Here is a 24,564-nt window from a genome sequence, read left to right as displayed (position 1 = left end):
ATATGTTGATTAATTTTGCATTTATCTCCTATTTTAATATTTCCAAGCTTGTCTCTATTTTGCGAATCAATTGGTGATCCTTGCGTCTTTTGGCTCTTTCAACAGCAATAGCAATGTTTTAAATGACGCTCTTAATCTACACTTTATAGGAAGAAAAGGACTTTTTGGTGGGTATTTGCCATGAAATCGTATCGCGCAGTTCTTGATTTTACTCCTGAGACTTGTAAACAAACTCCTCAAACTTCTTGTAGGACTCCTCGAGGTCGTCGTTGACAAGAATGATGTCATGAACGCCGGGTGTCTTTGAAAACTCAAGCTCCTTTTGGGCCTGAGACAGTCTCTCCTGGATGCTCTCCTCTGTTTCGGTGCCTCGGCCGCGCAGGCGCTGTTCCAGGGTCTCAATTGACGGCGGGGAAACGAAGACGTAACGGGCCGAGATGCCAGAGTTTTTGATTTGCTTGACGCCCTAGATTTATTTATCCATATATTAGTCTTTGAAACTGCTTCATTTACAGACACGTATCTTTTGGTTTCTGGTGAATAAGTCATTGCGGTTGGCATTACCTCCATCTCAATGTCCAGCAGGACAACCTTGCCCTTCTTGGTCTGCTCCTCAATGGTCATCTTGCTGGTGCCGTAGCGGTTGCGGCCGTACTTGGCGTGCTCGACAAAGCCGTCCTTGGCGATGAGGCCCTCGAAGTCCTCCATGGTGACATAGTGGTAGTGGACACCACGCTCCTCACCGGGGCGAGGGTCGCGGGTGGTGTGTGAGACGGACAGGCAGAAGGTGTCTGGGTGGCGGTCGAAGAGCATGCCGTAGAGGGTTCCCTTGCCGACGCCAGAAGGGCCGGAGACGACGATGGGGCGGGTGTCAGAAGGAGCTGTTTAGGTGGAAGAGGACGAAGAGTCAGTCAGCCAGTCTCTTTTGGATTCTTTGGAGGGGCGTTGAGAGAATGCTCACGGGTAGCCATTGTGCTTAGCGGTCGGATTACGGAGGACCGGGAGATGAGTGGGCGAAACGTTGATATGGCTGGAAGGCGGAGAGGCATATGAAGATTGCGGTGGGAGATCTTGAAAGATCGTGGGATCTGGACTATCAACTTCGTGTCCCACTAATAATCACTTCACCGTATGTAGTACATAGAAGCGCTCTAGGCAAACTTTGGGAGGGGTGGCAGAAAAAGGGTCCTGGGACAGAAACAGGCAGGCGGTGGGTATCCAGACCGATGGACCAATCAGGCGCGGAGATGGGCAGCATTAATTACCCTGCAGAGCAAATCGGCTTGCTGAGGAAATCAAGCCACCCAGTCTTACTGCTTTGGGCCACAGAGGTCAGCCCCTAAATTGGACGACGGACAGGGGATGGGGACGCTCATTTTAATTTTCCCCTGCGCTGTGGAAAAGCGAGATTCCGGGGAGGAGACTGAGCGAGGGACGCCACGCCCAAAAGAATCCCCAAGACCCTTAAAGTGTTTGCGTTTTATGAGACCAAGAAGGCTTCGCCCCGTGCCAAGCAATCGTGTACACGTATAATATATTGATTTTGCTTTTTCTGAGGTTGAATTAAGGTTCTGGTGAGGTCATTAGGAGGCTGTGCACGTGTCTTAATTTTATAAAGACGAGATCTAGAAAGAGAAGCGTAAAGAGTTTATTTTCAATCCTCTTGGCCTTATTTTCTTGTCCCTCTTGAGCTCCGTGATACGATGAGAATGGCGATCTAGACTTTGCTTGGCGGTGCTTGGCTGGCCTAACTACTAGTACATTTAGTACATACATACGAGCGCTTCATACAACGAGAGCCAGCAAGAGAGAATGGCAAGACTCCGGGTCCAAGTCAACAGCGAATTTCGCCACGGCCAATCTTTCTGATGCACAAAGGCATAAATACGGGGTTACTTCGTCGCTAATGGTGGGCACGATGTTGCTTGGGCTGGCTCTGCGGCCATTTATACGAAGTCCGGGGGGCGCAAGTACCACTCGTACCTGCTCTAATGGGGAAATTATCGATCTCTTAGTTCCGCCGACTCGGCGTGTGCGGTGGCGGACACGAGGAGGGACGTTTTATTGCTATTTGTAGCTTTATTTTTCGTGTCTGCCTGGGCATGCATTACCATGTAGGTTGGATGGGGATCTGGAATTTGGAGGAAGAAGGAGGCGACATGAGAGAGAGGAACAAGATAACATCAACATAAAAGACAAGAGTGCAGAGAGGCAATTAGAGAAAGGGAGAGAGATCATGCATGGCCTCCTGAGCAAAAGCTAAGCCATGCTGTGCCAAGTAGCGGCCAAGAGGCCATTAAACGGTGAGAATGAGAGGCATTTCGGCAGCCTCGTATCCTACGGGTCTTTGTTAGCGAGCAGATGCTCAATCTTCCACCATAAGCGAGTAACGCAGAGTAGAGTAGAAGCCCTCAAGAGCACTATATACAATACGGCGTACTAACAGCACTAATCCCCTAACTAATGCTGCACACCGAGCACTGCAAGTAGTACTAGCAGTTGGTCTCAAGTAAAAACCGCGACAAAGCAGATCAAAGATCTAAGCTGAGACAGTCCGTCTCACGCTGAGGCTCCCTCTTTCACGCCGCCGCCTCCACCAGCTGCGACGGATCTGCAGCACTCAAATCAAACGTTCCAGCGGGGCCCCGCCCGTTCCTGGCCTACCGCACTAGCGCAGCGGCAATGGTGCCATTCAGGCGCGCCAGTTGCAAAAGAAGGTGCCCTCCAAGAAAGAGGCCCTGAAGCATTGGCAGGGCCCTGGAAGAGGTCTTGTGAGCGCTACCGAGCACCAGCTGGGGCCTGCTAGCACTACCTGTAAATGCTCCCCCTGGCTCGCGTTGCAATTGGCGGGCGGGTTGATCAAGGGTCCATGCGCCCGAGACTACTTGTACTTACTGCTGGCCCTCCCGCCCATCATCGCATTCCCTTCCCAGCTTCTGTCAAAGACACGTTCGCGCTCGTTTGGAACAAAGTCGCTCTTTTTGCTTTGCTCGCAGAATCGCCTCTCGAGCTTTGGGAAGTGCTTATTTTTTAGGCCTCCAGTCATTCTTTTGAATTTGTCGCAGAAACATCAAAGCTCCTGCTTATTCGCCTCCCCCCTTGTGTTTCAGACGTGTCTTTCGCTGTCTCGAGAAATCACCACTTGCTTTCGCTTTTTGGAACTGCCAATTATAATAAACAGAGTTTTATTGTTATTGCTTTCCTGTCGATACTTTATTCCTTTCATTTTTGAGAATTTTTAGCATTCTTTATCAATCCGACATTAATCATGCTTGTAAGTGGCTTTCTCTCCCCTTGCATTTGGATGTTATCGTGAGATCTTTATTTCGATATTGTGTATAATCACCTTCGATCGTGCTACGCGACCCATTCGTCTACATGCAACTATCTTGAAATCCTTTCTTTTACCCACTGCTAACCCAAAATGCGCCTCAGATGCAAGCTGCGCTCGTGGCCCTTGCGGCCACTACTGTGGGAGCTGTCAAGCCTCTCACCATCAAGGGAACCGACTTTGTCGACGACGATGGCAACAAATTCCAGCTTGTTGGCGTTGCGTACCAGCCCGGTGGCAGCGCAGGATACGACCCCAAGACGGGCAAGGATCCTCTTAGTGACGCTGATACCTGCCTGCGTGATGCAGCTCTTCTTCAGGTCATGGGTGTCAACGCCATTCGCGTGTACAACCTTGACCCTAACCTGAACCACGACGAGTGCGCCAGTATCTTCAATGCTGTAAGTCTTTCTTTTCCCTTCCTTGCACCAATGTTTTCTATGGCCGAGTTTCTGCCCGCGCGTGTCGAATGCCGTAGCTAATATATCCGCTTCTAGGCTGGTATGTACATGGTTCTGGACGTCAACTCTCCTCTGGTCGGCGAGTCTATCACCTCATTCGAGCCCTGGACGAGCTACTACGAAGCCTACTCCAACCGCACCTTTGCGATTGCCGAAGCCTTCAGCAACTACCCCAACACCTTGCTCTATTTCTCCGGAAACGAGGTCATTAACGACATCCCCACCGCGCAATTCGTGCCCCCTTATCTGCGCGCCGTCACCCGTGACTTGAAGAACTACATCAAGAAGAACATCAAGCGCCAGATACCCGTTGGTTACTCTGCTGCTGATGTTCGTGAGGTTCTGTGGGACACCTGGAACTACCTGCAGTGCTCCGAGCCCAACGACGATGGCGACATGAGCAGAGCCGACGTCTTCGCCCTCAACTCGTACAGTTGGTGCGGCGCTCAAGCCACCTACCAGAGCTCATCCTACGACGTCTTGACCGCCAACTTCCAGAACACCTCTGTCCCCGTCTTCTTCAGCGAGTACGGCTGCAACACCCCCATGCCCCGCTACTGGAACGAGGTCCAGGCCATTTACGGCACTGATATGACCCCCGTCTTCTCCGGCGGCTTCGTCTACGAGTACACTGAGGAGGACAACAACTACGGCCTGGTCAACATCACTGGCGACACCCTGAACATCATGGGCGACTACAACCGTCTCAAGGCCCAGCTCGCCAAGATCGACTGGAAGACCGTTCAGTCCCAGAAGGCCAGCGGCAAGGCCCCCGCCCCCCCCAAGTGCACATCTAGCCTCATCCAGCAGAAGGGTTTCGACAGCAACTTCACCCTGCCCGTCCCTCCCCCCGGCGTCCAGAAGCTCATCGACAACGGCATCAGCCCCAAGCCCAGCGGTTCTATCATCAAGATCTCCGACTACAACGTCAAGATGAACGTCAAGGATTCCGAGGGCAACGCCGTCACCGGTCTCAAGGTTGTTCCTCTCAGCGATGACGAGTCCAACTGGAGCGGCAAGAACTCTGCCGAGACTGGATCCAACGCTACCACCACCTCTCCGGCCAACTCCAGCACCACCTCCTCCAAGAGCGACGACAAGAGCGCCGCTGCCTGGACTCACCCCGCTTCTTGGGCCCTGGCTCTGCCCCTGGTTGCCATGCTCTTCATCTAAATTGGAGGTAGAGAGACGAGAATAGTTCAGCTCAATCTTCAGTAACTATATTTGTTCAGGGAGGAGGAAAAAAGGGGGCGATACAGAGGAAAATTAATGAAGTTGCTTTAATGTAAATACATGTCTTTCTCATTCTGCTTTGAACCTTTAGATATCCCATTTAGCTCAGCCACGATGATGATTGTCTTCTTTATCTTGTCATTCTTAGGTAGGATGTTTTCATAAAAAAATACCTATTTATCTAGAGCGTATCAAGTACAGTACAATACAATCCATGGCTCCGAACTCCCAATGCCGGAATTTTTGAGAACATGTAGCGCGTGGGGGACCAGCCCCTTGGATCTGAGTTAGACGGCACGTACCGCTAGGTCATTTTTAAACTTTTTTCTTAATTTTTTTTTCCCTCTTTCATTTTTTTTTTTCCATTTCCGTCATCATTCCATCCGTTCTCGTCCACACTTTATTTCAAAGAGCCATATCAGGCACTGTGGCTCTTATCCCTTGGTGGCTGGTCAATGTCCTTAGTCTTGTCCAGGCTGGTGGTGCACGACGGATTGGTCTCGCAGGGCAAACAGTAGTCGTGGGTGCCAAAATCGGCGGCCTTGCAGCACCCAGAGCAGCAATAATCGACAGGAGGCGACGGTTCGATTAGGCGAGCCATTCTTTTTCCTTACACCGAGGTTATGCAAGATGAGTGTGAAAACGATGATTATCTTGTCTCCCTATTGGCCGGGTTGTCACCTACCCCTTAGGGAATCTGGTCAATAACAATAAAGCCAAGCGCATGGAGCTTTATGTGGATTGGATCTGGAAGCAATTGCAAACATGACGACGACCAATTGAATAAAAGGGCACATGATCCCAAACACCCATGTAAACAAGGACAAAATCGACAGAATCCACACACCTTTGACGCACTGGCAGTGGATTATTGGTACCCACGTGCCAGCTCAACCAGGTAAAAAGCAAAACTCGAGGTTTGCTGCTGGGAACTTGTTGTGTGGTCGTGCGCTGCGTTCCGTGTCTGTCGTTTCCCTCGGTATCTCCCCGAAGACTTCTGGCGGTAAGTCACTTGGGATTGAAGTAGCGGGTGGCTTATATAATTGCAGGCAATGACGTGCGTTTGGCAGGTTCGCAGCGAAAGCGAGAGTGGGGGTGGGGGCTAGAGTTTGTATCGGACGCAGATCAATGCCTTTGTTTCGTCTTCTCCGAGGGGACCAAAGGGGAAAAGAAACGGTTGACTGGCGATGGGAGACGAATATATAAACAACGAGAGGATAAAAAAGAGTCAAGGGTTGTGCGGAGCAAAAAGATATTTTCCCCTCCCCTGGGGCCTGAATATTGCACGTTTCGGGGCGTCGTTTATTAGGGGTATGGCTGGAAGGTGGTGTGGGCGCTCTTTGCCATGTAAGTGCGGGCTTGGTTGGCGCTTGTTGTATGGGGCACGTCAAAAATAAGAGTCACGGAGAACGAGAGAACGATGAAAGAAGAAGCGGGACTGGGAGCGAGAGACGAGGTTGCGGGAGAAGACGGAGAGGCTTGGACGACTGCCGGCCGTTTTATATATACAGATACAGGCACTAGGCAGGTACTTTATGATTCGAGACTGACGCCATCGTGGGCAGAATCTCATATAGAATCCCGGGTTAGCTTCAGCGTTGCCTTATCCGGCCAAGGGAAGGCAACATTGGGGATTGGAGACAGGAAGAGGGGAAACAAGAGGCAAAGAGCCGCTGTGACCAGGAAAGTTGGAGAAGCTGCAACTGCAACTGCTGCAACTGTCACACCTCCGAGCCCGGGAAGGCACGAGGTTGAATGGAGTGAGTGCTGGATAAGATAACGATATTTCAACGGCAACAGCGGCTCCGGTTTGTTCTGGCTGTGGCCCCAGGGCTCTTGCTCCTGCTGTTACTACGCTATTGAAAGGGAAGAAGGGATAATGGAGGAGGAGAGAGAAGAGTGGAAGAAAGTCCTTGGAGCTGTTCCCCTCGATTCCATTGACTCGTCACATCAGGTGCTGCGTCACGCGCCCAGTCGCTGCGACCTGGCAAGGAAGCATCATCAGATGCATTTCAAAGGAAGCGAGCGAGCTCGCTCTGGCAGAGTCTCACTGCATATTTTCTGAATCCGTCGCCTTATGCAGCCTGGAGGGCCGATCATGAGAACTTGTGGGCATCAGCCTGGCCGAAGGGCGGTCAGTTAGTCACAGCGGATGGCTCAGCTTCAGCTGCCTCCTCTGCTGCCGCCTACTCGCCGGTGTCTTTTCCCTCTCTCGGTCTAATGAGCCCTTCACAGCCCCTTTGTAAGCAGCATTGCCCTATCTCTGCTATCTGCCTAGGTGTTTTATTTATAATCCATGCATCGGCCCGGGCCATCCCAGCCCGTGAGCTGACTTATATCACATCACTGTCACCAGAGGGAGCACGAAGATGCTGTGCGGGTGACCATTGCAGAGGACTGAAGGCATATGATGTGCAACACTGCGATTGAGGAGAAGAGAGCGAGTGATGAGTGAGGATGTGACCAGGAGAGAGGGGTTAGATGGCCAGAGCAGCTTCCCATCCCAGAGCCTCTGACAAAGGGATATAATAGCCAAGATGAGCAATTCTCTTTTGTCTAGGATTGTGCTGGATAGATTGAGGTGCTTTACCCCCATTGGCGCCTATCGCGACGAATTCGCGTCAGTAAAGACCGACAACCCCGAGTATGGGGACTGCATATGGAGCACCTACAGGAGGGAACAGATCAAAGCAATGGCTCCTCTGGGGGGGACTCAGAAGTAAAACCTGCGTGAAAAAAAGTCTACGTTCCTCGACTTGGGCCCGCCACGTGGCATGTGGCTCAGAATATTGCCGGATTCTCTCTCGCGCAGAGTAACTCTATATGCCCAAGTACGGAGTACATTGGTACTTTAGCCATCTGCGAAACACACACAGATACCCTCTTGGCAACCTGGCAATGAGATCGGAATAGCAAATCGCCGGGCGTAATTTTGCTCCTCTGGTTCGAACAAATCTCCCATCTCGTATCCACAATGGAATCCGTTCCGCGGGTATGGACTAGGCACAATTGAGATAGGCATCGCGTCTAAAGGCGCAAACTACGGCCTCGTCCATCTACTAAGGTATCATCTAAATGATACTTGGGTATACTCGTACTGCGCAAGGGCACTTTTGTCATTTGATCCTATATGCAGTTCTCGTATAACCCACATTAGTGTCTGCTATTTTCTCTTGGCTTTACGTCATTTGGATGGGATGACAGAGGCTTGACAGCTACGTCGGCTAAACGGCATGGAGATATCATATTGAATTTGTATTATCATGTTTGTTTGTGTCGTTTATGTCGTCTCCCACAGACATCCGCTTTCCCTTTATCCAGCCTTGTGCTTCCTTCGACACACATTTTTTTTCTTCTGTGAAAGTCTTCCCAAGGCTATAAAATAACAAAATAAGCTTAACCCACCATCCCGTCTAGATTGCAAAATACAAGAACGCAACAATATTAACTTGAGCTGATAAAAAGTAGCTATATCGTTGTCCGTAATACGACCCCCTTTTGGGTCCATGTTTTACTCCTTTCGCTTAAGCCTTGAACTCCTCCAAGTTGCTGCTCTCCCACTTGCCAGGGATAAGAGCCAGAGGAACAATACCAGAGACGTGCATCTCAGGGCCAAAGATCTTGGCGTTGAGACCAAGCTCGGCGGTGGCAGACTTCATGTTCTTCAGACCCTCCTGGTAGTTGGGGCCGGCACGACGCACCCAGATCTGAACGTTGTGCTCGATTAGCTGAGTAGCGACGTCACGGAGAGCGCGAATGACACCCTTGAAGGTGCTGGCGACGTTGGTGAAGTTGGCAATACCACCACCGATGAACAGGACCTTGCCCTTGTCGGACATGGGAGCGCGCAGCATCAGGTCCAGGACTGTGCGGGCGTAGTGGTAGGTTTGTGACTCGGTGGGAGCACCAGAGTATTCACCGTAGTTGGCCAGCTCGTCAGCGAAGCCAGCTGAGGCAATAGCGTCGGCATAGACGACGGAAGCACCACCACCAGCAACCAGTGTCCAGATACGGCCAGCAGGGTTGAGGACGGTGAGCTTCAGGGAAGCACCAGTCTTGGCGTCCAGCTCAGCGATGAAAGCCTCCTCCTTGGAGAGCTCACGGCCGAAGGGGGCAGGGAACTCCATTGGGGGACCAGCGTCAATGCTGACCTTGTCGCCACCAGGAGCAATGTTGGTGAGGCCAAGGGCAGCAGGAGATCGGGCAATAGCCCACTTGACACCGCACTCGAAGTCGGCAGTCTGGTCGAGCTTGGCAGCAAGATCCAGGAAGTGGACGGCAGCAGAGGTCTTGTCCTCGTTGGGGATCACAACCAAGGGGTTGATCTCGAGGTAGGTGAACTGGCAGTCCACATAGACGGCGTACAGCCGAGTGATGAAGTCAACCAGGACATTGTGAAGTCCAGAGGGAATGTTCTTGAGAAGAGCAGCGGCGATCTCCTCGTTGGAAGGGTACTCTGAGAGATCCACGGGGATCAGGAGCTTCTCTGCCTTGGCGTCAACATCACCGACGTCAACACCACCCTCGTGGGTGAAGAGAATCCAGTCGCCCTAAAATAATTGAAAAGGATAATGTCAGCAAACATGTCTTAAGAGATAGCATATAATTGATAACATATTATGGGAGCTGAGCTGAGGATGGAGTTGAGCTGTGGTGTGTAATCGCGCGAACAGGGGTGCCACTAAGTCCTGCCCAGGACCCTCCCTATTGTGACATCCGTTCGTCCGCCCGGCCTCTCGTTTCGGCATGCTACGGGAACAAATTTCACACCGAGTGCAAGCGCCATGACCTGGTATATAAAGAAAATCCTTCTTTCGTCCGGAGCCTTTATATCTTACCCATCTTCTCTTAAAATTCAACTCTGAATTTCCTTCCAACCTTTCTTGTCATTCGCCATAAGAGTCACTTGACTCTACCCAGATGACCAGCATGTGGTACCTCCGCAGATGGCGTATTTGTTGAAAGTTTTCAAGAGATGGAGTAAAAAAGAAACAGAAATGAAATGAAAAGAGGAAAAATCACTCACATCACGGACTGAGTTGATGTTGATGTAGTACTCTGTGTCTTGAGGGTGAGGAACAAAGGGCTCTACCAGGAACTGTCGCAGAACACCGGAAACGTGCTCAACCTTCTGCTCCTTGCCAGCTCGCTCGGCAACCCAGGCCTTGGCCTCGGGCCAAGTCTTGTTCAGGGCCAACAGGCCGCTCTTGCCTCGTCGCTTGATGAGCTGATCGGGCTTTGCAACAAACTTGGCACCGGGCTGGAGAAGCCAGGGGAAGGTAACCTCGGCCTGGTTCAGGACGTCCTCAACGGCAGCATCCTCAGGGAAGGACAGTGAGGCGAGTCTGGCAGGAGGGTTGTGAGTGGTGGACGCAGGAAGAGGACTCGGCTTGATGACAGGAGCACGGGTCAGGTGGTAGTTGAGAATGGCCTTGCCATCGGCCTCGAAGATCGACTTGGCGGACATTGTGATGAGCTGTGTCTACGACAAAAAAAGAATTCGGATGTGGGATGAGTGAAGGAAAGTCTAGTCTTTTATGCCGTCAGCAGATGTTGAGAGACTCGATGATGGAGGAAAAGAAGGACGAGAATCAATTGCTGCTGCGCAGGCGCGAGTGCATTACTCAACCACAAAGGCAAGCTTGGGCACCGAACCGTCGGAGACGCAATTGAATTCAAAAGACGACAAGGAGGCAACACGCAATCTATCCAGGACCAGATCGATTGGAGGGGCAAATCAGCTACACTTACCGCAACGAAGAGGATTCAAGCGACTACGACGTGCAATTGCAAAGTCGAAAAGCGAAAAGGCACGGAGAGCTGGATATCTGACGAAGAAGGGAAAGAGAAGGAAAAGTGAGCCTAAAGACCAAGAGGTGGATGGCAGGAAGAGGATGACTTTCAGCCTTTCAGAAATTTGGGCGACAAGACGACAGCTCCACGTTGGCCAGCTCGCAGGAGGGGTTTGAGGGGTGATGGAGCTCAGCGTACAGATTTCGGGGGGCAGTACTTTGGGAGGGCGGTCAGGGGGGTACTTGGTGCCTGGTGCCACTAAAGGTCGGAGGGCCGTGCCAAAGTTGGTGGCGGCCGGGTGCGCATCTCGCAGCGACGCCGAAAAAAAAAAACCATTGGGGCGAGGGAAACTCAATGGGCATGCCATTGCTCTAGCTTGAGTACCGGTACTTTCAGGAGACGCTCCCCCCAGTTGTTGAGAAGACCCAAGTGGATCGCCATGATTTTGATTTTTTTTTTCTTCGCAATCGGAATTGGATCACTGCCTGCGTCGTTTTCGTTCTGACTCCGAAGAGTTCCAATTTACCAAGATGCGCCGACTGTCGCAACGATGGCTTGCAAGGATCTCGGGACCGTAATTTCTGGCGCCGAAGGCATTCCGCGGGATTCTGGAACCTCCGATAATACGGGCTTATCAGGATTATGCCATGCCCGGGTCTACAGTACGAATGACAATGTTACTTTTCGGAGGCTTGTCCTGGCGCATCCCCCTCTTGTTCCTCGCTCTCGCGGTCATGGACTGATCAGTGAGGGGGTTTTAACGTTTGCATGGGGGCTGCAGCAGAGCCCAACAGAGACATGCTTTGCTGCAAAGAAGCCTGGGAGCTTGCATTGAGCGGCTACTGGAGTTATAGTGGGACAAGGCTGAGAGGGGCAGTTTTCGCGCTGTGTTGAAGACGTCTGCGGTGCTGGGAGCTGGTAGCTCAGGCACAAGCACAGCAAACGTATTCGTACCCGTTCCAAAAGCGGCGGGGGCTGGCTGCCGGCTCACTAACCCAAAGGTCCAGGTCTGTCTAATCAGCGTTGGGTAGAGCAAGGGCCCAAACGTCAGCCACCACAGACTGGCTACCCCACCATCGCTGCCCCTCCATTTTCTAGCGCACAGCATTCGAGGTTCCAATGACTGGTGCTGGACCAGCATCTCGACTGCCGGACGATGCTAGCGGCAGGAGCTGCCTCCCAGATTGACTCGGTGCCTAATTTTGGGCCTGGATCACAAAGCACAGCACACGAGGGCCCCTAAAACCTACTGTAAGACGGATTCCCTCCAGCGAAGGGCGTTCTCCATCGACTCACGACCTACCAATTCAACCCCTCAATGGCAGTTATGCGCATCCGGCCAAAACAGCGTCATCTCTTCTTATCTTGATTCAAAAAGTCAATGGGACGCAAGGGGCGCAAAAAGCTATTCTTGTGGTGGGAATATCCGATACCGCATTCGTGATGAGAGTGGCCCGTTGAGGTACCGATACCACCGGGTCCAAGCCGTCTTAGTGGCCAGTGGCTGATGGACCGCGACCGGGTCTCTGTCCCTAGTTTGCTGCTATTGTGTCTCAAGCCTTACGACGCTGCTATTCAACATTCATGATTTACCCCAAAAATCTTCCCCAACTCCTTTTGTGGCTGTTGCCGTGCGGATTTGGCGCCTGGCTCCCACCATTCCGCCCCCTGAAATGGAAAAAAATATTGCTGGAATCTCTCTTATCTGCTGGGGGAGAGAATCAGGGCCAAAAAGAGGGACGCCAAAATTAGACTGCTATCCCGTAAGGAGCTGTGAGACGACATCGCCGGGCACACCATTCCTACGGCCGAATTCTCTCTCAGAGTGCGTCAGCATCGGCGCTCACCGCCAATACTACCATCTTTCGAATTTTGGAAGCTCAATTGTGTCCAGGGCCTGAATCGAGGTAAGCAGCTCTTGTGCTTGTTTGTTTTCATCAGTCCCCATCTGTCTCCCCTCGCTTTGGCACAGGGCTGTATGCACCACACAGGCACATGCTGGTCCCCGATCGACGCTTTTGGGTTCCGTTAGGCGAATGCGATAGCAGCGCGGCTTCGCTGGCCGTGCCCCACTAGCGCCTCCAGGTCCCCACCGGGCTAGCAATTCGTACCGAGTACGTGCACAACTCCTGCGGGCTGGTACAGGGCGCGCCGGTCGCACAGGGTAATACAGGGTGCTCTCGGTGGCTTGTACTTGGCTGGGCGGTACGAAGTACATGTGCGGATACGGCGCATGCCTGGCAGCCCATCCGCTGAGCTTCGGCCCCGCTGTGTGCTTTTGGTGGCAGCTAAGCAGCCCTCCATGGTCCAGTTGTCACTGCTCTCCTGAAATCTGGCTGGTCTCCCGCTTCTAGGCCTCTCTCCCCCCCATTGAAAGTTGCTTTTTGTCAATTCCTCTCCTCCTTCATTTCCATCTCTCGCCTCATCTCCATCTCTGTTTATTGTGGTTTCTGCCTTGGTGGGCGCAACGCAGTACGGCTACAATCAGTCCCTTGTCTAAGCTCAGCTATTAACCAGTGCTTTTTTTCTGCAGGACACCCCGCCATTTTTTCCTCCTGCTTTAATTCTCTTTTCCCCTCCTCAATTCCCCCAACACAGCTCCTCACGAGAAACTTCTTGACGAGCTCACGCATTCATCATGTCCGGCTCAAAGAATCTGTCGGCCAACGACAACATCCAGCGCTTTGCTGCTCCCAGCCGACCCCTCAGCCCTCTGCCCGAGCACGCTCTCTTCTCCGAAAAGACGCGATGCTTCGTCTACGGTCTGCAGCCCCGAGCCGTCCAGGGCATGCTGGACTTTGACTTCATCTGCAAGCGAAAGACCCCCTCAGTCGCCGGCATCATCTACACCTTCGGTGGCCAGTTCGTCAGCAAGATGTACTGGGGCACCAGCGAGACTCTGCTGCCCGTTTACCAGCAGGTCGAGAAGGCCGTTGCCAAGCACCCCGAGGTCGACGTCGTGGTCAACTTTGCTTCCTCCCGAAGTGTCTACAGCTCCACCATGGAATTGATGAACTTCCCTAATATCAAGACCATTGCCATCATTGCAGAGGGTGTTCCTGAGCGAGTAAGTCTTGTTTTCCCTTTATATGCTTGTCCCTCTCAAGTTTTCAAGATTTGGGAAGCAGACGCCGCAAAATAGCCCAATTGGAACCCAATTAGCTAACCACCTGTTAATAGCGAGCTCGTGAGATCGCCCATGTCGCCAAGAAGAAGGGCATCACCATCATTGGCCCTGCTACCGTTGGTGGTATTAAGCCCGGTTGCTTCAAGATTGGTAACACTGGTGGTATGATGGACAACATTGTTGCCTCCAAGCTGTACCGCAAGGGTTCCGTTGGCTACGTCTCCAAGTCTGGTGGTATGTCCAACGAGCTCAACAACATCATTTCTCAGAACACCGACGGCGTCTACGAGGGTGTCGCTATTGGTGGTGACAGATACCCCGGTACCACTTTCATCGACCACCTGCTGAGATACCAGGCCGATCCTGAGTGCAAGATCCTGGTTCTCCTCGGTGAAGTCGGTGGTGTTGAGGAGTACAAGGTGATTGATGCCGTCAAGCAGGGCATCATCACCAAGCCCATTGTCGCATGGGCTATTGGTACTTGCTCCAGCATGTTCAAGACTGAAGTTCAGTTCGGCCACGCCGGTTCTTTTGCCAACTCTCAGCTTGAGACTGCCACTGCCAAGAACCAGGCCATGAAGGATGCTGGCTTCTACGTCCCCAACACCTTTGAGGACATGCCCACTGTCGTCAAGGAGGTCTACGAGAAGCTCGTCAAGCAAGGCACCATTGTTCCCCGAGCTGAGCCCGTTGTCCCCAAGATCCCCATGGACTACTCTTGGGCCCAGGAGCTCGGCCTCATCCGAAAGCCCGCTGCTTTCATCTCCACCATCTCCGACGACCGTGGTCAGGAGCTTCTGTATGCCGGCATGCCCATTTCCGATGTCTTCAAGGAGGAGATTGGTGTCGGTGGTGTCATGTCTCTGCTGTGGTTCCGCCGCAGACTGCCTGACTACGCCTCCAAGTTCTTGGAGATGGTTCTCATGCTTACTGCCGATCACGGTCCTGCCGTCTCTGGTGCCATGAACACCATCATCACCACCCGTGCTGGCAAGGATCTTATCAGCGCCCTCGTTTCTGGTCTGCTGACCATTGGTTCCCGATTCGGTGGTGCCCTTGACGGTGCTGCTGAGGAGTTCAGCAAGGCTTTTGATAAGAATATGAGCCCCCGTGACTTCGTCGACAGCATGCGCAAGGCCAACAAGCTGATCCCCGGTATTGGTCACCGTATCAAGTCACGAAACAACCCCGATCTGCGTGTTGAGCTTGTCAAGGAGTACGTCCTCGCCAAGTTCCCCAGCCACAAGCTGCTCGACTACGCTCTGGCTGTCGAGACCGTCACAACCTCCAAGAAGGACAGCCTGATCCTCAACGTTGACGGCTGTATCGCCGTTTGCTTCGTTGACCTGATGCGCAACTGCGGTGCCTTCTCATCCGAAGAGGCTGAGGACTACATGAAGATGGGTGTCCTGAACGGTCTGTTCGTCCTGGGCCGAAGCATTGGTCTCATTGCCCACTACCTCGACCAGAAGAGACTGCGCACCGGTCTGTACCGTCATCCTTGGGATGATATCACCTACCTGCTGCCCAACCTCAGCGAGGGCCGGGGCACCGAGGGCAGAGTGGAGGTCCAGATTTAATTTGAAGTCGAAAAGAAATGAGAGGAGCGTTAGAAAATCTTTTATAGCAGCTGTGGGTATTGAATGGATTTGGGAAAGGATGGTGATTTGTAAAGACTTGAACAGCGCCACAAGTACGCTGCGGAGAAACATTATGAAGTATTTAAATCATATTTTGATTTCATGACAATAGAACAAAAAATTAATTCACCACTACATGATTTTCCGTGACTATTTTTAACACTAATTGGTGAAGAAGATGAAAATACAAAAAGAATTGTTTGTAGCAAACAAGAAGTTTACTGAATTAGGTGAGATTATATCCCAAGTAGTATTCCGTACTCTTATGAAGCTGTAATATAATAATGAAATACATCATCGGCGAATTTGTCACGTGATCAGCGCAAGGCTGTCCCTTGTGAAGCTAGGTGATATCTTATCGCGCAACCACCAGCAACTTTATCGCGGTCTCAACCCACTCGAAGAATCAAGCCGACCTGTAAAGCGACGAATTCTCCCCGTAGAGATACAAAGAGGAGGCAGGATTGGAGCACTGTATCGCTGCAAGAACTTATTTGTGTTACTACAAGCGAATTGGGCATTCTTGCCTTGAGGAATTGGTACGACCGGGCTGCATCTTTTTGCTGTGGTGCATCATTTTTGCTAATCATGCGACAGCGACAATCGAACATCCACGAGCTATTTAGACAACGAATAAGCCTTTCCTCGCAACCTAAATCCCCAAAACCATATTAAAACAAAAAATCGAAAACAAAACAATATGTCCTTCTTCCGCATCACTCTCCACCGGTCCGCCATCGGCCTTCCCGAGCGCACCCGCGGCGTGCTCCAGGCTCTGGGCCTGCGACGCCGCATGCAGACCGTCTTCCACCCCGCGGAGCCGCAGTTTGCCGGTATGATTATGAAGGTCAAGGAGCTGGTGCGCGTGCAGGAGGTGGAGAGGAGGTTGACCAAGGGCGAGGTCAAGGCGGAGAGGACGCCGGAGAAGGGATTCTATATTGAGAAGGCGGTGCGACGGATGTGAAAAAATTCCTATTGTTTGTTTGATCATGAGCGTTTTAAGTGGTAGAGGGGGGGATTTGGGGTGCTCGTTTGGGTAGAGCAGTGTATATATATATGGCTTGGGGATATATCAAAAAGAACTGTACGATATTGTGACGGCAACAATGTACAAAAGATGGAGATTTATTCGAAAAAATGATGGCATGAGAATGATGTGCAGTCACGAAGCAACTGGGGATATAGACAAAAAAAAACAACACGATTTGCATTACTTTGTAGCTATATCCATCTCCTTTCCTCCCCCCTTCTGCTCTAACTGTGTGATTGAAAAGAAGAAAATCACAATATCATCACATTAACACCTTGCTATCCAGTACCCATTACCGGCGAAATCCGTTAGCAAAAAAAAAGATAATTCTACAAAATAATGCCAAGGGGGTTGGTGAAATGGGAAACCAATTTTGAGCCAGCGAGACGCTGTCACCGCCATTCCCAGCCCACTAGTTTGATACCAACTTTTTAAAAGCAACAAAAAAAAAAAAAAAAAAAAAAACACAATGTAGAAAATAATATAGCCAAAAGCGAAGAATCCTAGGCATGTATGAGCAGTGTTGTGGCGTTTTCTTTTAGCCCGCTCGTACAGACGAAGCGAGACACGACTTAAAAACTCCTTGCTTTATCAATGTACTCTTGAGATGGAGTCTCGTACTCATTGACAAAGTACGTTTCACAGTTGCGCCCTAGCCAGGAGGTGAACTTTCCAATCTCTTCTCTGAGGCGTGACACCGACTGCTGATCCATATTTGTCTGTGCGAGGAGTTCAGGTAATGAGACTGCGCGGATGTTAGTCAAAAGAAATATATTTACCAATGATTGAACAGGCGTGATGCGGCATGAGACTCACCAATTAAGCGGGCAAGATGCTCTGCACCATAGACATCACAGACGTTTTTATACTGTGAGTTCTCCTCCGCGTTATCCCAGAGTTTCCGCACATCCATGTACTGGTGCCGTTCAAATCTATATATCAAAATATTAGCATATATTCAACGAAGCTGAAGGGGAACCTTCACGTACCTGTAAAGAAGTATTCTGCTAAGAGCCTTCTCGAAATATTCCCTGAAACCGGCGATAACCTCTTCCAGGATGTCCATACTCGAAGAGCCCTCTTCTCTGCGTGGCCGCTCAACGGCAAGATAGTCTTCAAAAATTTTGGACACGGGTTTTGGATGAGGCAGAGGAACAAGCTGGTTGTTCTTCGTAATGTTCTCCCAATCATCGACCAGCATGGCCTGGACATGATCAGGAACAGAAATGTTGATCATTGGCTTGCTGTGGAAGGCGTCTTCCTGTGGAAATAGTTAGAATATATTTTGGCAGCCCATGGTACAATTGATAAAGGTAGTAAGATGAAGACTACGAAAGATGAAGCCATGAAAAACTATTGTAAGAGATGAGAAACACAAAAAGCCAAGGTTAAGAAGCTACTGGCTTCTATAAACCAAGTGTGGGATCATAAAAGAGCTCTGGGTATTTACCGAGTGGGATTGAGCTTGAGCTTGATCTTGATTGGGGGTTTATTGCCATTGCTCTCGACCAGAGGCTTCTTGACAATGAGCTTAATCCGGGGCCGCTTGACAATAAGCTTAATCCGGCGCTTCTTGGCGGGCGGAGCTGGCTCTGGTTGCACGATTGCTTCGGGAACCCGGGTATTTGCTTCGGGAACCGGTGAGGGACTCCTGGGACGAGCTTGTGGAGACTTCTTCCTCACCGTCCGTCTAGGGGCAGGAGGAGGATCGTAACGGTTGTCCCACAGAGGCCTGCCACCCTTACTAAGATAGCGATGGCCTTTCTTGGGCAGCTTGACTAAGTGATCGGGTACTTCCCGAAACCGCGTTGGCTTTTTATTCACCTTACGGCGTGGTGGTGGAGAAGGCTCGGTAGAAGGTAGAGGGGGAAGAGGAAGAGAGTCTTCCATACATCCTCGAATGTTGGATGTAGGAGCCTGTCCTTGCAGGAAGCTTCTTGGGTACATTGCGAATTTGAGCGAGATAGAAGTGCTGTAAGTGAAATGAAAGGCGTCGTAAGAACGTTGACGGGAGAGAATGAGAATGTCGAGAGGAGGAAACACGTCGACGAGGAGAACACCAAACTTCGGGCTCTCTCCCATCTAAGTTTGAATAAAAAATATTCATCTTTTTCAGACTTTGGCTAAGCATTCTTCCCAATTGAAAATGCCGCCTAGCCATCATGAAAAGGAAGATTAAACAAGCCAAAGCTTCATCAAAGACTCACGTTGCCATGAGTGACGCGATATCAAAGTCCACTGGGACGGCAGTAGAGTTCATTCTGCCCCTTGTTTTATAAAGCCAAAGACGCCGCTTTCCGGCATGAAAAAAAGCCAAATACGCGCGCTTAAGCGCGTTTCCCAGGCTATACAGCGCCATACTATTCCTGCAAAGTTCCGAGAGAGAACTACTCTGACTCGTGAGGCAAAAAAATGAAAGCTTCCAAGGAGACGCGGCCAAACAAGAGACTCTGAAAACAAACGCCACAAGGAAAGGAAAGAAAAGTAAAAATAACACGCTTTCATCACAGAAAGACAAAAAAGCCTCTGCTGAAGGATGAAAGACATAGCAAAGAAATCCTCAAACGCTGAAAGGCAAAGCCAATTCTTACCTGCTCAAGGTCCCAGTCCTTGCCTCTTCTACCGCCCCTACCTCCCTGGGTCACGGCTGAACTTCGCTCCTCGCTACCGCGCGCCGACTCGCCGCCACTCTTGACGACCTTCTTGGGAACCTTTGTGGTTTTCTGCATGCTGGTCTTGAGCTGCGCGTGTAGCTGAGCCGCCAGCTCCTTGTGCTCGTCGTCAAAGGGGCGGATGCGGTCCACAAGAACCCAGTCGTCCCACGTGTTTTTCCACCCTTTGTAGTGAACCTTGTACCGATAGCCTTCATTGGGCTTCTCTGCGGGCTGCACATCCATAATCTTGGCCTCATAAAGCATGTCCATGTGAAAACACAGGACTTTTTCGTCCTTGCTGAATGGCGGAGGCGGCTGTTGTCGCGCAGGAGCCATGATGAAAATGAGAATGAGATATCTGGGGCAGTGAGTTTAAAAGAAAATTCTGCTCTGAATAATTTTTGACTTTCTAGGGGTACAATTAAAATGACTGGTGAATTGTGTAAGATGAAAAAAGCCCTTCCGTGATAGCCTCTAGTGAGATATCAAGATTTTGATGGAGATGGAGTTTGGAATGGTAGTTAGGAAAAGGACCAGTACAGGGAGACACGTGAGTGAGATGAAGTGAATTGAGCACAGAGTGGTACCCGGTGCTTGCCCCTGGTCTTTCCGGGAGCGATGGGCACTAATGCCTTCTAGCCCCAGCAGCTTCAGGGCACTGTGCTTGGGGAGATGTCAGCCTGGAATGGCTCGATACAGGCGCCTGCAAGTACCATTGGCTTAAGTTTTAGCGGGTAGCGGCAGTATGCATGTCCAGAACGCCGGGAATTGCAAGGTCGTGTTTATAGACATGAATTTGCCAGACGGCGAACCCACGCGACGCGAAACCTCCTTACACCAGCAGTATCAAAGGGAAGAGCTATGGTAGTAGCTTACTACAGATCATTGAACATAATTTTGAAGCCATTCACAATCATCAACTTGAAACAGCCGCAGCGGCGAGTTTTCACCAGGTAAAAATCTTTTCTCTTTATTTTCCCAGGTTGAATCGGGGGTATCTATTACTACAAATCCTCATAAAATCTCATCATTTACCTGTGTCATCTCACCTCATAAACGCCTTGTTGAAGACTTTTCGGATAGCCATCCTTAATGAACTATGTTAAAAACCACCAAATTTTTCTTCTAATCAGAAGAATCAACGCACATATGCATATGTTGAATGCTCGCCTAACCGACCTTTCCCGTATCCCAAGCGATGTTAAAAGAACCTTTTTTTGTGCGGGTACCGTTGATAACCCGTTGTCATCACCTAAAACCATGCCCAAACGCCGATGTTGAAATCGTGCCTGGCTAAGGGAGGAAATCATGCCCCCATCAAAGCCAAGCCTTCCTACATTGCAAATGTAGGAAGATAAAAATTATTGTACTTATTTGGCGTACTTGGCACGGAAGTACTTGGTGGCAGCGATCATGTTGGCCAAAGCCTCCTTGGTCTCCTTCCACTGACGGGTCTTGAGACCGCAGTCAGGGTTGATCCAGAGCTGCTCGGGCTTGAGGTACTGGAGCATCTCCTCGATGCGGTCCTTGATCTCCTGCTCGCTGGGAACACGGGGAGAGTGGATGTCATAGACACCAGGTCCGATGTGACGAGGGTAAGCAGAGTCAACGAAGACGCCCAGAAGCTTGGCATCAGACTTGCTGTTCTCGATGGACAGAACATCGGCATCAAGGGCAGCAATGGCGTGGAAGAAGTCCTGGAACTCAGAGTAGCAGAAGTGAGAGTGGATCTGAGTGGAGTCCTCGACACCAGTAGTGGACAGGCGGAAAGCCTGGACAGCCCACTTGAGGTAGGCGTCACGCTCCTTGCCAGAGCGGAGAGGGAGACCCTCACGGAGAGCAGGCTCATCGACCTGGATGACGTCAATGCCAGCAGCCTCAAGGTCGACAACCTCGTCACGGAGAGCCAGAGCAAGCTGCTCAGCCTGGACAGACTGGTGAACATCATCACGAGGGAAAGACCATCGCAGGCAGGTGACGGGTCCAGTCAGCATACCCTTCATGGGCTTGCTGGAGACAGAGACGGCGTACTTGGACTCCTTGACGGTCATGGGAGCAGGGCGGGAGATGTCACCGACAATGATAGGGGGTCGGACGCATCGAGAACCGTAGCTCTGAACCCAAGCGTGGGTGGTGAAGGCATAACCGTCCAGGCGCTCACCGAAGTACTGAACCATGTCGTTTCGCTCAGGCTCACCGTGAACGAAGACATCGAGTTCAAGCTCCTCCTGGATCTTGACGTTGTCACGGATCTCCTTCTCAATGAAGGAGTCGTACTCCTGGGAGGTGATCTCGCCCTTGGTCAACTTGGTTCGTGACAGACGAATCTCCTTGGTCTGGGGGAAAGAGCCGATAGTGGTGGTGGGGAAGAGAGGGAGCTTGAGCTTAGCCTGCTGGGAAGAGATACGAGCAGGGAACTCAGACTTTCGGTTGTAGTCGGCAGCGACAATCTTGGACTGGCGCTCCTTGACCTTGGGGTCGTTGGTGCGGGGAGAGGTGGCACGAGCCTGGATAGACTTGGCGTTGGCCTCGAGCTGCTCACGGACGGCAGCAGGGCCCTCAGTGACGGCCTTGGCAATGACGGCAACCTCGACGGTCTTCTCAGAGGCGAAAGAGAACCAGTCGGCGATCTCAGCGTCCAGCTTCTTCTCGCTGGCCAGGGTGTGGGGAGTGTGGAGGAGAGAGGAGGAGGTGGCGACAATGACACGGTCCTTGCCGAGCTTCTGGACAGCGCCCTCAACAGTCTCAATGGCGCGCTTCAAGTTGGTCTTCCAGATGTTTCGTCCGTCGACAACACCAGCGGACAGGACGGTCTTGGGGCCAAGAGCACCAATAACGGTCTCAAGCTGCTCAGGGTTGCGGACAAGGTCGATGTGAACAGCGTAGATGTCCTTGGGGACGAGGTCAAGGTTGTGGACGATGTCACCGAAGTAGGTGGTGAAGACGAGCTTGGGGATCTTGTCACCCAGGCTGGCGAACTTCTCATAGGCAGGCTTGAAAGCGGCCTTGGTCTTGGCGGGGAGGTCGAAGACGAGAACAGGCTCATCAATCTGGACAGTCTCGGCACCAGCCTCCTTGAGCTGGACGAGGAGCTGCTCGTAGACGGGCAGAAGCTTCTCGAGCAGGTCAATGGGGTCAACGGACTGGCCACGGTCGGCCTTTCCGAGGTGCAGGAAGCTCACAGGTCCAACAAGGACGGGGCGGGTGACAACACCAGCCTCCTTGGCCTCCTTGAACTCAGCAACAGCCTTGGGGGCAGCAGACAGCTTGAAGGTCTGGTTGTCCTGGAGAGTGGGCTTGACGTAGTGGTAGTTGGAGTCAAACCACTTGACCATCTCCAGAGAAGGGACGTCAACGCCTCCCTTCTGGTGGCCACGGCCCATGGCGAAGTACTGGTCAACAGTGTTAAGACCATCCTTGGTGTAGCGCTCAGGAACGGCCTATTATTTCAGTGTTAGCACTCATCGTCCTAGTAAAGAGATTGAGCAGAGATCTGTAACATACACCGAAGTCCTGGATGTGAGAGAGAACCTGATCGTACAGGGCAAAGTCGTTGCTGGGGATGATGTCGACGCCGGCATCCTTCTGGATCTTCCAGTGGGCAAGACGGAGTCTCTTGGCCTCAACGAGGAGCTCCTCCTGAGAGATCTTTCCACCCCAGTCTGCAGAATTGATCAGGTTAGAACATCTTTTATGAGATCGAGCAGGGAAGGAGACTAACAGTTTTCGGTGGCCTTCTTCAGGTCACGGTTGACACCCATACGGGGGAAACCGAGAACGGCGGACTGAACCATCTTTGCGATTGGTTTGGATACGGACTTGACAAGTTGATTTTGATTGAAAGAGTCACTAAGAAAGTTAGTTGAACTGATCGGTAGGATCGGAGTTGAGATGATCAGAGGCCAGAAGCTTACCAGGTATCAGCTGGACGGTCCTGCCAGAGTCGCAGCGGAAGAAAAGAGACTGAAGATGAGTCCTTTACAAAACTAGTGTAAGGAAAGGACAAGCTGAGGAGGATGGGGAGAAGGAAGAGAAAAAGGAAGATGAAAAGGACAGCAAGAAAAGCTGGGCAGCGACCTAATAAGTGGTTTGGGGAAACGCGCCGGGCGGGGGAGGGGTAAGACGAAGCGGTCGGGTTTTGCTCAGGCTCAGGCTCAGGCTCAGTGATCGGGGCTTTTCTTTTTCCAGTGGAGCCTATCACCGTTGACTGGGCTGCTACGTCCCGACCGATTTTCTGCGCAGCTCCAGCTTGCCTAGCCATTGGCAGCTCGAGAAGCGAAAACCAGGGGCGTTAACCAAATTGCGCGATTTGCGCCATCGGAGGTGGCTCCCCATTGATGCTGCCGGAGGAGAATCTTATTCATTGCTGTGCGTAATGACACACCTTGCGATGGATCCCTGCCACGCCGTATTATCTGAAATTTCTTAGCGCATGGGCGGGGTGCGAGAGTTGAGCTAACAGCTCCCTACCACCGAATTCGATATGGGGTGCTGCGACGGCGCGAGGTACTCGTACCACCTCGCGCGAATCCTCCATACTGAGTGCGTTGGTATAGGTACACGCTACTGCTGATTGCTGTTAACACATGCCAAAAAAAAAAAAATGGATTTGATTTGATTCTTCTGTTGAGAGATGCTCGTACTCGTACTCTTCCGTATCTGACCTGACGGAACTCACAAACAAGAAGAAAGTGGAGACGATGGCGAGAGAGTACTTGGGGCCAGCATAAGATTTGACAATGACAGTAGTCTTACTCGTGCTCATGGGCGGCAGACGACAATGATTACACGCAGTTTTTGCCTCCCAATTAGAGGTACAGTTGCCTGTTGCTAGCGAGCGAAGTGCAGAATTTTTTGCAGCTCTACCCCATCAAGTCCCTGCAGCACCTCGATTGGCCTATGGCATAAGCCCTCCATTGGACGTATTACTGATGTACTGCAGCAGACCTTGTCTCACTACAACAATTTGACCGATAATATCCGATTGCCACGGGGGCCTAGTAGGTATTTACATACTATAGCTCTCTAACATGTCGACCTCTGTGAGACGTACCCTCGTGTGGCAAGGGTCCCAAAGCAGCAGGTTGCAGATGGAATGCAGTTACAGGGAGGTAAGCAACGAAGTACTGTACCTCTTGGCCAAGTGTCTACCAGGCAGATAGGTAGGTACTTGACTGTTCGGTAATGGTGGTGGCCTCTATGAGAGCTAACTCAACCATAGGTTGATGCATAGACCCCCATTGAAATTCAACTAAGGACAAATAAGGGTCTTCCCAGATAACACTAGTACTTGAA

General features: G+C 51.3%; 7 protein-coding genes across 7 annotated transcripts; 3 read left to right on the top strand and 4 right to left on the bottom strand.

Annotated features, from left to right (window-relative positions):
- Positions 1 to 208: 208 nt before the first annotated feature.
- Positions 209 to 971, bottom strand: GGI43DRAFT_379195 (guanylate kinase; the record flags this gene model as incomplete). The annotated part of the gene is made up of 3 exons (XM_083202800.1): positions 209 to 466; positions 565 to 881; positions 962 to 971. 3 exons carry the CDS (start codon positions 969 to 971, stop codon positions 209 to 211), a joined length of 585 nt encoding a protein of 194 aa, XP_083064631.1.
- A 2,190-nt stretch (positions 972 to 3,161) lies between these two features.
- Positions 3,162 to 5,204, top strand: GGI43DRAFT_138377 (Glucanosyltransferase-domain-containing protein). Its single transcript, XM_083199270.1, has 3 exons — positions 3,162 to 3,274; positions 3,436 to 3,732; positions 3,829 to 5,204. The coding sequence occupies exons 1-3, from the start codon at positions 3,269 to 3,271 to the stop codon at positions 4,963 to 4,965; spliced, it is 1,440 nt and encodes a 479-aa protein (XP_083064630.1). The 5' UTR covers positions 3,162 to 3,268; the 3' UTR covers positions 4,966 to 5,204.
- Positions 5,205 to 8,298: 3,094 nt separating this feature from the next.
- On the bottom strand, positions 8,299 to 10,855 carry GGI43DRAFT_138153 (uncharacterized protein). Its single transcript, XM_083199269.1, has 3 exons — positions 10,777 to 10,855; positions 10,052 to 10,557; positions 8,299 to 9,575 (listed from the first exon to the last, which is right to left on the bottom strand). Exons 2-3 carry the CDS (start codon positions 10,490 to 10,492, stop codon positions 8,550 to 8,552), a joined length of 1,467 nt encoding a protein of 488 aa, XP_083064629.1. The 5' UTR covers positions 10,493 to 10,557; positions 10,777 to 10,855; the 3' UTR covers positions 8,299 to 8,549.
- A 2,601-nt stretch (positions 10,856 to 13,456) lies between these two features.
- Positions 13,457 to 15,525, top strand: GGI43DRAFT_379192 (citrate synthase-like protein; the record flags this gene model as incomplete). The annotated part of the gene is made up of 2 exons (XM_083202799.1): positions 13,457 to 13,885; positions 13,999 to 15,525. The coding sequence occupies 2 exons, from the start codon at positions 13,457 to 13,459 to the stop codon at positions 15,523 to 15,525; spliced, it is 1,956 nt and encodes a 651-aa protein (XP_083064628.1).
- A 362-nt stretch (positions 15,526 to 15,887) lies between these two features.
- GGI43DRAFT_392470 (mitochondrial 54S ribosomal protein uL30m) lies at positions 15,888 to 16,810 on the top strand. The gene is made up of 2 exons (XM_083204561.1): positions 15,888 to 16,124; positions 16,183 to 16,810. Exon 2 carries the CDS (start codon positions 16,286 to 16,288, stop codon positions 16,547 to 16,549), a length of 264 nt encoding a protein of 87 aa, XP_083064627.1. The 5' UTR covers positions 15,888 to 16,124; positions 16,183 to 16,285; the 3' UTR covers positions 16,550 to 16,810.
- Positions 16,811 to 17,090: 280 nt separating this feature from the next.
- GGI43DRAFT_392469 (MRG-domain-containing protein) lies at positions 17,091 to 19,812 on the bottom strand. Its single transcript, XM_083204560.1, has 4 exons — positions 19,207 to 19,812; positions 17,605 to 17,876; positions 17,432 to 17,547; positions 17,091 to 17,360 (listed from the first exon to the last, which is right to left on the bottom strand). Exons 1-4 carry the CDS (start codon positions 19,603 to 19,605, stop codon positions 17,188 to 17,190), a joined length of 960 nt encoding a protein of 319 aa, XP_083064626.1. The 5' UTR covers positions 19,606 to 19,812; the 3' UTR covers positions 17,091 to 17,187.
- An 827-nt stretch (positions 19,813 to 20,639) lies between these two features.
- Positions 20,640 to 23,063, bottom strand: GGI43DRAFT_379189 (5-methyltetrahydropteroyltriglutamate-homocysteine S-methyltransferase; the record flags this gene model as incomplete). The annotated part of the gene is made up of 3 exons (XM_083202798.1): positions 20,640 to 22,709; positions 22,774 to 22,931; positions 22,991 to 23,063. The coding sequence occupies 3 exons, from the start codon at positions 23,061 to 23,063 to the stop codon at positions 20,640 to 20,642; spliced, it is 2,301 nt and encodes a 766-aa protein (XP_083064625.1).
- Between the last annotated feature and the right edge of the window lie 1,501 nt (positions 23,064 to 24,564).

Source organism: Trichoderma evansii (assembly GCF_050947405.1).
Source record: "Trichoderma evansii strain SZMC 28006 chromosome Unknown GGI43scaffold_2, whole genome shotgun sequence".
NCBI classification, from domain to species: Eukaryota; Fungi; Ascomycota; class Sordariomycetes; order Hypocreales; family Hypocreaceae; genus Trichoderma; species Trichoderma evansii.
This window is presented reverse-complemented; position numbering and strand designations above follow the sequence as displayed.